Genomic DNA, 12,520 nt, shown 5'->3' on the forward strand with positions numbered 1-12,520 from the left:
GTACAGTAAGTTGACAGAAAAGTCATATTAGAGAATACAGGGATGGGAGGGATGAGGAACCTTTATTTATAGAGCACATTAAAAGCCTAGCACTTTGGTATGCCTAGGCTTTTAATGTGCTCTATAAATAAAGGTTGTTGATTCCTACACTGGCACTCCTCATGTCTTGCTCCTCCTCTACTTTCCTGTCATACCTACTTTCGAGTAACGGATTTCTAAAAATTCCTGGAAAAACACTCATTATGTCTCATTAAGCAAAGCAGCAACTGCGAATATGGTCAGGCAAAGCAGATTCGAATGTGATGCAGTAATCCTTGCCATGCAGACAAAACAGAAACAATGCTGTTTAAGAGGATAATATATACATCAAATACAAGTTAATGAAGTTGAACTAGTCATTAGTCTCTTTCTGAATCTGGTTGATACATTTTTCCTGAAGTGTGGTTGTTTTTGTTCTGTGAGTCCACTTTTCCAAAGTTTTGTAACTCAATTATTTTTCAAGCTCTCTCCATTAGGTGGGTGCTTATATTTATTGTCAACCGCACCATAAAGGTCAGCATGGCCAGGGGCTGTAGATCCACTCCACCCTCCTGGCCACCCCTTCTCTTGGAGTTGGACTGTAAGGGCTTTTGATGTGGAAAATGTTAGGTTGTCGTACACACTACAGTGCATTTAACAGGACTGCATTTGTTGGATTCCTCATCCATAAACTCCTCCTTTTTCCTGTTAGGCTCCTTTTTTCACCATCATGTATTCTCTCTCTTATCTTTCTGTTTTTCTCCAGCTGATCCCTCCTTAATATCGGCCGAGCTCCTTTTTCTACTCAAGTCACTTTTCTTCCCTTTATCTCAAAAAACAAAACAAAAAAAGTCTCCCTCCCATTCATCACAGTCACGCATCCTCACACTATTTATTTACCAGGCCTCCTATGGTAATACAACTTATTCCTCTAGGCCTGTCACATGACTTCAGTGTGATATACAGTAAGAACACACATTTCTCCTTCCTCTTGTGAATTCCACTTCAAAATTATGATGAGCTCGATGAAAGCTTAATAATGGCAAAAAGAAAAAGAAGCCTTGTGATGGTGCAATAACCCACCAATCTACTAGAAAATGCGCGCCTGTTTCCCGTGGGGTTGTGCATGCTTGACAAAAGACTTTGCATAACACAGACATATCATTCTCTCTAAATCAGCTGAGATGTTTTGTGCTCTCTGGCTTCTTGACTGTTGTCAGGCCAGAGAAAAAAAGACGGTGAATGGCAATGTGCAATGTTGTAAGAAAGAAAGAAAGTCATTTTAGATATTAAAACCTTTACATTTTTACATTTCGTGTTGAATTAAAGTCTTATAATGTCTGTAACAGTCTGCCATGTCATTACCGTACAACGACAGACTTTTCTTTTGGATCATTTCGACAGGTAAATCGATTTTTGATGCTGTCGGTACTATTTTGCCACCAACGGTTAATTTCTGTCGCACCTGGAAGGTTTCAGCGGGCAGTACGACTCCGCCCCTCGCGTCACGTTTCCTTGGAAACACCAGCAAACATGGCTGCTTTGAGAAAAAGTGATGTTGAGAAGCCGTTTTTATAAGAGGAAAGACGAGCTACAAAAGGTAACCGTTTTTTTTAATGTTTTGTTTTTGTCGTAAGAGTGACACAGAGCAAACACTGTATTATTATTATCATTTGCTTTAGCTGGCCCCACTTTCTTGCTCTTCAAGCTAGCTCAGCTCGAATAAAAGACACATCAGTTTTCTTTTAGGATTATTCTGATTGAATGTTATGGTGCTTGGGACAAATGTCACACTGGCACTACGGAAATATAACCTAACCCTACTAAACCGCCAAAAAGAGCCGCTTAAAACTACATTTAAATTTCAGCAATAGTGGCCAGTTTTTAATATTAATTTATTTTCCTGTTGCGTGAAAGAACTGGCTCTCAGTCATTGAATGACTTCACCTGGATTTAACAGATTTGCTATGTCTATTTCTGTATGCCGTTATCATTAAGGCTTGCTCGGTAATGTAGTCCTGTGCCCTTCATAAGTAAGGTGACATGGAGGTAGAAGACAGGAGAAGCCCCGCAGAGGTGGAGCCTGACAGGTGTGGACAGCTGGATGTCCACCTCAGTCCAGGTGAGGAGAGTAAATGGTAAATACCAGATCCTGCTGCTTCATGTAGCTTTCAGGAAAAAAAAGCCTTTAAGTCTCACAGATATACATTACTTTATCCATAACTACGCCTATATAAAACAGCCCTTTTTTAGCTTGAGACTGAGATATGCTGATTTATTTCAGATGATCCAAGTGATGAAACCTTTAAAGCCGAAGAGTCAGATGTGCCTGCTGATTTGGACTGGTTAGAAGAATTGTCTGAGTGGGTGTTTGCTATTTTTTTTTTTTTTTTTTTTTTGAGAACTATTGGGCAGTTAAATCCAAATGGCAGTGTGTCTTGTATTCAAAACCACGGTGCTTGTTTCGGTCAGATATTGTTATACAAAGCAATAAAGTTCAATTTCTGTTTTTTATTTCAGCATCTGTTGAAAGTCTGTTACATCATATACTTCCATACATGAAAGACAGTCTGTGAATAATAGTGTGTGTATCTAAGAGTTTGCATCACATAAGGAGCCTTTTCTAAATGTAATTCTGCATCTGCCCCAAGAGAGGATGATGGTGTTGACGATGGTGACCTTGCGGCTATGGCTGATGGTTGTAAGAAGAGGAGTTATGCCGAGACAGCACGGATGTTCAAGCTGAGACGAAACCTCGACCAGCTGGACTGCTTTCACGGACAGAAGGAGCATGACGTGTTGAAAGCCAGGTCTGAACCTGGCACTGACAGACCTCTAGAGCTACAGAAGCTCCTTACCTACATTTTGTGAACCTTTCTAGACTCCACACAAACCAGTACCAGTAGAAAAGCTTTTTTATGAGAATATATTTTAAAAATACACAGGCTTTTGCCCAGTCTTTTCAAAAATGTTCCCCTGTTTTATTCCATTTTTTTCTGCTCCTGCCCTTTTCACACAAGGCCAATCATATCTGTTCCAACTGATTCGGCAATTTGTAGAAAATGATTTCAGCCGAGGACAGAACATTTCTTATAATGTCCTTTCTCCCCACTTTCCTTCCGTCTTTTTATTTGTCTGGACCATGAGCCATTGAGCACCTGATGAACTGTGATGCAGTTCCATGGAAAATGTCTGTCATCTTCCTTTAGCACAGAGCATCAGCGGTCAGCGTGGAGTTATACTTCAGCCACAGTAAACGTGTGTTTAATGGGAACCTAAATGCACCTATCTTTCAACCTGTCTGCAGGCCTTGTCATACCACGTGCCACAATTTTCTTTTTATGACGGTCTTTTGCCACAGCCGCAGATTGTTGTGTTGCACACCATTAGACTGCAAAAGGAACATTGGGCAATTCAAAGCTGTTACAGTGTGTGTCCACTCTCAGCTTTCTAATATCTTCATTTGATTACCTTGTTAGGACACAGAATTACCTCCCTGTTGTTGCAGTGGCCTCAAGGAAATCCATTAGCCAGTGCTCTGTACGCATCCTATTTTAAGTGCCTTGAAAATGTTCACGTTTTTGGTGTTTCTCTATGTCAGCACTGCAGCTTGTCTTCTTTATCCTGTGTTTTTTTTTTCTTCAGAGAAAAGCTAAAACTCTGTCAACAGAATATTCAAAGTTTGTTGGAGCAGAGGGATAACTTGGAGAGAGAGATAGAACAACAGAAAGTAACAGACAACAGGTGAGTTTAAAATAAACCAACTGGTCTTTGGTACTTTTATTTTGACTAATTTTTTTTGTCTTTCTGTTTAAAATTGTCAGCGTGGCTTTGTTTCGACTGCGAGCCCAGCATAAGCACCTATGTCAAAAGCTGCAGAGTGAGGAGGAGCTCGAGGGCCACATCAACATTGAGCTGAAGCAACTAGAGTGAGTCCAAGAAGAAAACAGGTCTTGATCTAAGAGGCATTAGTACTGCTAGAAAAGGCCAGCACCCTTATTTGCCGCAATTATACCACTGCTTTGACACTGAGAGCAAACACAGAGGGTGGCAGATAATTTTGTTGAAAGAACAGTGTATTTGTGTTTTGGTTTTTTTGCAGTTGTCAGCATGTAACCAAATGGATTTGCTGTGTTTGGGTGTCTGATAAAGCTTCAAACTCAAAAATGTATTTTTCTAACTGGTCTTCATGGATTGTATTTCAGCACTTCAGTGGTATCCTAGAAAACACACCCACAGCTCTGCAGCCCCTTGTGGGTTTTTTTGTGCACTTTTTAGTCATAAAGCCTGGTTACTCAATACAGTAATAAAGGCTGTAAACAATTTTGCTGTGTAAAAAATCTGTAAGGAATCCTTTCTCATTCTGCTGTTAGGAAGTGTGGGTTTTTCTAGAGGGAAATAAAATACTGTAATGGTTTCAGTGCAGGTTTAGAAGCTTTTTAAACAATCATACAGCCAGGTTTAAGCTGGCCTCTTATTTGAACGACATTTATAAGATAAAAAAAAATAACAGTTTAGAAATAGGATAGAATAGGAATACTTTGGGTGTTTCACAGTGCAGTGCAAATCTCTGCGTGGTCAAGCTGACTATAAGCTTACAGCTTGTAATGAGAGTATTTCAGTCAGTTAAAAAATGTCAGTATGAAATGTCTCAGAACAGTGTGAAACTGTTAAAGTCAAAACTTTGTATGAAAAGTGTCACCTCTTGGTGAAACTGCCATTGAAAGAAAAGGGCGTGTTTATAGTTTAAAGTAGAGGGATCGGGGATTTTTAATTGCATGTGTTTTCAGGGCTGACAGCTGGCTGATATTGAGGTGGTAATATTCATCGTATTGACTCTACAGATACTTAGTGTTTTTAGAGTTCTCCCATTCATTTTATTCCATCTGCATGCATTTGTCCTTGCTCCTCAGACTGGAGCTGAGTGAGGTGGAAGTTGAGCTTGGCAGATGCTCCTTGCTCCGGCAGGAGGTGCAGGAAGAGGAGCAGCTCTTCCAGGTTCTTAAAGCCCAGAAGGCAGCAACGAGGCTGCAGCAGGAGAGGGAAGCCAGCCAAAACCTGCAACTCAAGATGAAGAATCTGAGGGAGTATGGAAAACAGCCATATTTACCCTCCTAAAAGCTTTGCTTTTTCCCCTGATTTGTTGTCCTTATTATGCATAGACAATTCAAAGCGATTTGTCATTATGTGAATAACTAAGAGTGATGTGTTGCACATAACCTGAGTGAAATGACTCTTGTAGGCACATTTTGTTCCTGTGTATCCATTATATTTAAAGCATGTGATTATTTTCGTGAGAAGCCTCTATCACAAGCCAAAAATAGCCATGTGATGATAACACTCTGTGTGTAAGTGTCTGTGATTCTCTTCTGATAGTAAACAGGCAGCCATGCTAAAGAAAGAGAAGACTGAATGTCAGAGGAAAATCGAAGAGGGCCGAGAGAGCCGCAAAATAGCTGCCAAGTACTTGAAACAGACTGTAAAAAGGTAATCAGCTTTCAAACCAATAAACAGTGTCAGAGGGGTAAAACAAAGATGTGAATTATCTCAGAGGACTCATTGGAGAGCTGGCACGTCCTATTGATCATTCGCACATCCTGGCAAATTGCATTACAAGCAGAGTAGACATGACACTTGAAAGAGCTCAGATTTATACATCATTGATCTAGCTGAAAGTGATCTGAGAAGACAAAAAATCTATTCAAATCTTGATTTTTCTAAAAATCACTAATTACTCAAGCCATTAGAGTCTGTTCTGGTGTATAATAATTTTGCATGATATTTCACAAATGTAAATTTTAGCACAATCTACACTTCAATTGAACCCATTGTGGAAATGTAGTGAGACCATCATAGGTCCTATTGTATATATTTTTTTATTTGTTAATGGAAACAAATTCTACACAGAAATAGCTGGTGCCTAGAAAGCCAAAAACTATAAAAACTCCAATAAGCCAATAGTTGACCTTGTGGAAATCCCATTTATACATTATGAACACACAATTTTATTAAAGGTTGTAAAAACTACACATACAATTGTATGTATGCTTACCAAATATGTATTTGTCTGTGGCTGAAGATAATCTGAAAATATTTGCTGTTACTTCCAAGTTTATTCCACCTATAAGTTGACTTGAATTCTGTCCTTTTGTACTACTTACGATGTCACCAGTGTAAATTTGGCTCAACCTTGGGTTTTTAATGCCAGGCAATAATAGCACATTTGCTGTTTTCTCTCTGTGCTGTATTTGACATTTTGCGTGCTTAGTTGGTGTCCCCATTTCATTCAGGATGAATCAGCAGGAGGCTGAGAGGGAGCGGCAGAACCAAGAGTTACTGGAAAAGAGGTTACAGGCTGTAAAGTCATTGAAAACTAACATAGAAGCAACCCAAGTAAGCAAAAGAACAGCATAACATTGTGGTTGTTTCATTAATGATGAGATTAAAAAAAAGCCTATATGTTATTATTTTTTTATATCACTACTGTGCTTTTTGGTTACTATAACATCATTTTAAGTGCCTAAATTAACATTTGCATTATGAATTATTTAGCAATGAAGCTATGAAGTCATAGTGATCCAACTAGGCTCACTTTGAGTTGTGTGTGGATATGTACTGTTGACAATGCTTTGTTTCTGTTTATTGCTGTATTTTCTGATTAAACATATGATTCAAGGCAAATTGTGTGTCTAAAGAGAAAATGTCTCTTTGTCTGATGTCTCTGCCTTCAAACAGTCAGTTCAGTCTTAAAGCTGCATGTGGTCGAGTATAGCTTTATTAATCTGCCGTTGTTTCCTTAGGAGAATTTACAGGTCCAGCAAAGCAGAGCCAGAGCTAATGCCCAGAAGAAGGAGCAGCTACAAAGACAACTGAGAGAATCCCTGCAGGCCCAAGGAATCAACAGTATGAAACATATGTACCAGCAGAAACAACAGCAGGAAACAAAACGTAAAGAAGGGTATGTCCTCTCCTCTACTCTCCTCTCCTATCCTCTCCTCTCCCACACGCATGTCCTCCACTCCCACTCCATGCAGCAACGTGTGGGTGTTTTCTCTCACTGTGTGCTGAGGAATGCATGACCCCATTTCAGGATAATGCAGTGTTGTCGATTTACCCTTCTCAGGGAATTTCAGGAGAGCCAGAAGTCAAAAAGAGTGGAGATTGTTTCAAAAATCCTTCAGGAAGAACAGCTGACGAATAGGAGGCAGAGGAAGCCGGCACTGCTACTGCCCAAACCCTCAGCCACTGAGAAGTTCCTATCTCTGAGGAGGGCAAGTGAGAAGCTCCCGTACTACCTGGATTCTGTTCCCCCATCAGCTGCTGAGGAGAAAGCCACAATCGTGAGGGGGAATCTAAGATCTGAGATGCCTACTATGAAATGATTGCTTGGAGGGCATTTTGAGCAATTTATAATGAATCGTTCGTGTGTGTTTGTATTTGTCCAACAGTTCAGAGATTTCAGTGACACCAGCAGCTCCTCGTCATCGTCAGCTTGCTCTGATGTTGAGGACCTGGAGGGGACTGAGGATAACGAGGAGAAAGTGAATCACCAGATCCCTACTGACAGCCTGGCTGAGCCTGAATTCTCCGGACTGTGGGACCAACACATCAAGGTTGACTAAAACAACAGCCGACCGAAAGCAAACCTATGCAACCTGCTAAATTTAAATGGCCATAAATCACGTACCATTCAGCAGGCACATTAATATCCTAAAGATTGCACTCGAGACTCCTGCTGGTTGGAGCATATGCATTAGACTGGAATGGGAATAACTCAGCATGGTCACAGTGAAGCTTGTTTCAGGCAGGTGAAAAGAGACGCCATACACATACACATAAACTCTGTACAAAGAGTCAGCAGTCAGGCCTCAGTGCTGAGGGAACAAGGTAGAGCTCTGTTTTTGAAAACTTGTGTTATTTATTTGGCATTAATAATGATTCTGAAAGCATTAATGTGATTAGTCACATTAAAGAGAGCACTGTTTACATTTTAGAAATCGACAGCTAGCCAATTTTTTCCCATTTGTACATAAGCAATTGCAAGACTTTCCATCCATCATACTCTAGACAACAACTACAGCTTAGCTAATATTTTAATATAGAGATCATTTATTTCAATATATATATAAAATAAGTCAAATTGAGTTGTGTTGATCATATCAGCATTGGCCTACAGTGACAATTTTGAGATCGTTCCATGGGAGTTGACGTTAAAGGTGAAAGTTTCTACACTAGCTCACTGACATGAAGATGAGAAGCCTCTGTGTCTAATCTGGAGCCCCAGCGCTCTTGAAATGTGGGGCGACGGACATCACTTCTCATTGTGCTGGTGCCTGTGAGCCCAGAGCGAGCGTAGCGTTGCAGCTCAGAGGTCTGAGCGAGTGACAAGCCAAATGGAAGTGATCTCTCCTCCTAAAATACAGATCAGACTGACGCCCTCATCAAAGGGTACTTTTCAACACAGCCAGCACAACAGCAGAGCAGAGCGATACAATAAAGCTAATGAGATGATTCATGAGGGGGAGAACAGTGATTAAATGTCAACACGTCACTTTGTAACAAAGTTATAAAAGCGCTCTACAGTGCAGAATAAAGCATGGACGGAATAAAAATACAAAACGCTGAATAAGGCAGCCTTGTAAACCACACCAATACCACTAGTATCAAATCCACTATCTTGATCCATAATGATACAGTATCTATCCGTTTTCTACCAATTATCTAATTCAGTGTCAGGGGGTTGGGGGAGAAGGGTATTATTTATGACATAAAGCTCACACACTATTTTTAGACAACTGTGATAACATGTAGTAAGTATGACTCTTGAAAATCAAGTTTTGGTTAGATATCCTTTATTAATCCTGACAGAGCAACTCATTCCCTCCATTTAATCCATCCTTACTAGGAGCAGTGGGCAGTGCCTCTGCAGCCAGTGCTCCAGCTGTAAGCATATGGTCAAGGGCACAGTGACAGGAGAATTAACTTAGCATGTTTTTGATGGCGAGAGAAACTGGAGCCAGAGTGCTGTGTACATGCCTGTGCCCTAAGGTGAAGGTATTTTAAAATAACCTTGTGCCCAAGTTAATTTCTGACACTAGAAAAACCTGTTCGCTATACAGTATGTTGGATGTGTTAGACCAAGCCTAAAAATGATTTAAACTTCCAACTATTGAATAACAAAAGCACCTTAAGAAAACTTTTTGGATGATGAAGTTACCTGTTGTTTTATCACCATACAAACTCCTACATGTTCTATTCCAGGAATGTCAAACTCATTTTACATATTACAAGTGGACGGGACCATGAAACTCCTCTATCTGTTGGTGTAAATGAGTTTAACTCCACATTTAATCCTTCAGATAATTTAAAATAAGAAAAAGAAGAGCAATTTCAACAGTAGTTTCCCAGTTTTTCTACATGGCAGAGAAATGAAGGACGACTCTGGGTTTAAATTATAAGAAATTATGATCCAGAAAAATGATCTCCCTTTTCTTTTTTTTTCTTTTTTTTTTTGTACTGTGGATCCATTTGGCTGCAATCTTTGAGTATCTTATAGTAGATTATTACTAATTAGCAGTTGTTGCTTTGCTTGTGTGGTTACAGAAAATGCCCAATGAGAATACTACACTGGTGCAAACACAACTGAGGCAAGAAAAACCTCCAATAGCGAGTGGAAAGCTCAATATGACTGCTAAAAGAAATCGTGGAAAAGAGTTAAAAGGGCCTCCATTCATTAGTAAACCAGAGGTCATCCTCTTCAAGGTATGAGGGGTTTTTTCAGTCCCAAAACACAAAAATGTATGTCTTTATTTTATTGTAGAATCTTTACCTTAAAATATAAAGTGCTATAAGGTAACTGCTGTTGTGATTTGGCACTATATAAGTAAAACTGAACTGAACTGAATTATTATATTAAATGTTTTGGTCTATTTTAGGACTTTGATGTGGGAAAAATGTACAAGAAGAAAATTGTCCTGACTAATATCAGCTACGCAGTTATTAACTGCAAGTTTCTCGGGGTCTCCCCTCACTTGAAGAACTTTTTCACCATCAAGTAAGTTTTGTGTTTTATTAATTATAACAGCTATAACAGTAAACAAAGACCTAAAGTATTTGTTTTAGGCAACAATTTTAGGAAAATCTTTCTAAAATTCTCAATAGGCAATATTACCATATTGAAGTTGATTCAGGAAGAGCCAATTACTCCAGTTCTACGAATCATGACAGACAAAGTAAATATCTCTGAAGGGAAAACCAACATAGCATAGCATCACGCAGCCCACTAGAACCCCTACTGAATCCCAGCTGAGGACAAAATAGATATATTTATCTCATAGAGATGAGAGAGACACCGGGGGGGGGGGGACTGCATTAACGCAGCGGTGTTGCTTCATGGTTGTGCTCGTTTGCGGGTTAAAGTATTGAAGTGGTCGGGAAATCTGGTTTCAGACATCTGATAGTGTGGCACCAGAAACGGATAAAATTCCAGAAATCAAACATTAAAGGTCTGTTGTGATAAACTCCCATATGTATTAAACCGCTTCAGTTGTCACATTGAAACATCTGGTCGTGCATCACCATTTAGCAACCACTTCTTGTCATTTTTTAAAATATGATGTGGAGTGGTCGTGAAAGAAAAGCCTATCCTCCCACATATGGATGCCAGCTTGGATCACCACGCTCACAGCTCCTCTTACGAGGCTCAGCTACATGAGTCAGTCCATGTCTCTTCTATCTCCTCTCTATCAGCATGCCAGCAGCCCACAGGCCGAGCAGAGATGCATTGTTCTCCAGGTCACTCACTGTGTATCACTTTCCCATCAGCTCTCCCATGGCTTGATGTGGTTTCTTCATCTCTTTTCTTTCTGCCTGACTGAGTTGAAGAATCTCGCAGGCTACAGCAGGGTCAGCTTGAACACTACTGATGCCGTTCTTGAGCTTTAGTGCAGGACCACTTGTCTGAACGTATCACCTTCTACATGCGAGTTCTCAATTGCAAACTCACATGTACAAAATGCACTTAAATACCAAATGGGTAAATGCACGCATACTGTATACAAAGCATAACACTCACTGTTTTTCTAGTATCTTCCTTTTATTTGAGAGAAGTAAAGTTGGTCGTCTCTTTGATTTTATTGATTTTACTTGTAGGTGCACATATTATAGTTTCACATTAGCTTCACATTTGCAGACATCAGATTAGTTCTACAGCACTAAAATAATAAATGCTGCGCCTGCTTTTCGTTCATTTTAATCACAACAAAATAAAAATAAGAATGTGTGAAAATTTTGAATTCATAAATTGTAACACAAAGCTCTAGTCAATTCAGTACATTCAGGCTTTGTGTTAATATAGCCTTACAAGGTCTGATATGCTCTATTACTCATTGTGGCTAACCTCCCATTAACCATCATGATACTACATGTCATGCTGTTGGATGACCATCCCCCAAATCCTGGACATTTTAATCACTTGATGCCTCATTAAATTTGTTACAGGAAGACAGCTGAAAATCTGAAATAACCAGATGGTAGGCAATCCGCATAGCAACCTATTGTATAAAGTGAGGAAAATGTATTCAGGCATATGCAGAGCAATAATAATATGAGCTCTCAAGGTTTAAAAAATAGCAGTTACTTCACAGCTGTTTGGTGTTGTTTTTGTGGTTTTACAAATAGAAGAATGCTATGTGGTTATAAGGTCCAAACCTGTGTTACATACTCGGAAAGCCCTGGATCAGGAGTTGCTGGTTGGTGTTTGCAAAATAATCTTTGAATCTTTGAATTAGAAAAATGTAAATGCTCTTTACAAAACTACACTCAACAAAAATATAAACGCAACACCTTTGTTACTGCTCCCATTCCCCATGGGATGGACGTAGAGACCTAAAATTCATTCCAGATACACAATATAACCATCCCTCCCAAACAGTGGTCACAAATCAGTCCAAATGTGTGGTAGTGGGCACATCTGCTATATTGAGATAATCCATCCCACCTCACAGGTGTGCCACATCAGGATGCTGATCTGACATCATGAGTAGTGCACAGGTGTACCTCAGACTGCCCACAACAAAAGGCCACCCTGGAATGTGCAGTTTTTTGCGCTATTGGGGGTCTGGGGACCCAGAACCGGTCAGTATCTGGTGTGACCACCATTTGCCTCATGCAGTGCAACACATCGTCGCATGGAGTCTATCAGATTGTCAATTGTGGCCTGTGGAATGTTGGTCCACTCCACTTCAATGGCTGTGCGAGGTTGTTGGATATTCGTGGGAACTGGTACACGCTGTCGTATACGCCGGTCAAGCACATCCCGAACATGCTCAATGGGTGACATGTCCGGTGAGTATGCTGGCCATGCAAGAACTGGGACATTCTCAGCTGCCATCTGCCCTGAACAATGTGAACCATGATTCATCTGTGAAGCGCACACCTCTCCAACGTGCCAGACGCCATCGAATGTGAGCATTTGCCCACACAAGTCTGTTACGGCGACGAG

The 12,520-nt window shown here is 40.1% G+C and overlaps 1 protein-coding gene across 1 annotated transcript in view; it reads left to right on the forward strand.

Moving 5' to 3' along the window:
- Window positions 1–1,490: 1,490 nt before the first annotated feature.
- Window positions 1,491–12,520, forward strand: part of cfap74 (cilia and flagella associated protein 74) — a 54,129-nt gene continuing 43,099 nt past the window's right edge. The window contains exons 1-14 of the mRNA XM_085443357.1: window positions 1,491–1,618; window positions 2,053–2,140; window positions 2,303–2,381; window positions 2,670–2,828; window positions 3,664–3,762; window positions 3,843–3,947; window positions 4,932–5,105; window positions 5,395–5,505; window positions 6,309–6,411; window positions 6,819–6,976; window positions 7,142–7,358; window positions 7,467–7,631; window positions 9,622–9,780; window positions 9,954–10,072. Coding sequence (XP_085299483.1) covers window positions 2,062–2,140; window positions 2,303–2,381; window positions 2,670–2,828; window positions 3,664–3,762; window positions 3,843–3,947; window positions 4,932–5,105; window positions 5,395–5,505; window positions 6,309–6,411; window positions 6,819–6,976; window positions 7,142–7,358; window positions 7,467–7,631; window positions 9,622–9,780; window positions 9,954–10,072 — 1,727 coding nt within the window. The 5' untranslated portion in view covers window positions 1,491–1,618; window positions 2,053–2,061. The remainder of the gene's footprint in view (window positions 1,619–2,052; window positions 2,141–2,302; window positions 2,382–2,669; window positions 2,829–3,663; window positions 3,763–3,842; window positions 3,948–4,931; window positions 5,106–5,394; window positions 5,506–6,308; window positions 6,412–6,818; window positions 6,977–7,141; window positions 7,359–7,466; window positions 7,632–9,621; window positions 9,781–9,953; window positions 10,073–12,520) is intronic.

Source organism: Copadichromis virginalis, linkage group LG20, assembly GCF_057382275.1.
Source record: "Copadichromis virginalis isolate Kocher_CV1m ecotype Utaka linkage group LG20, C_Virginalis_male_GT1.1, whole genome shotgun sequence".
Lineage (NCBI taxonomy): Eukaryota > Metazoa > Chordata > Actinopteri > Cichliformes > Cichlidae > Copadichromis > Copadichromis virginalis.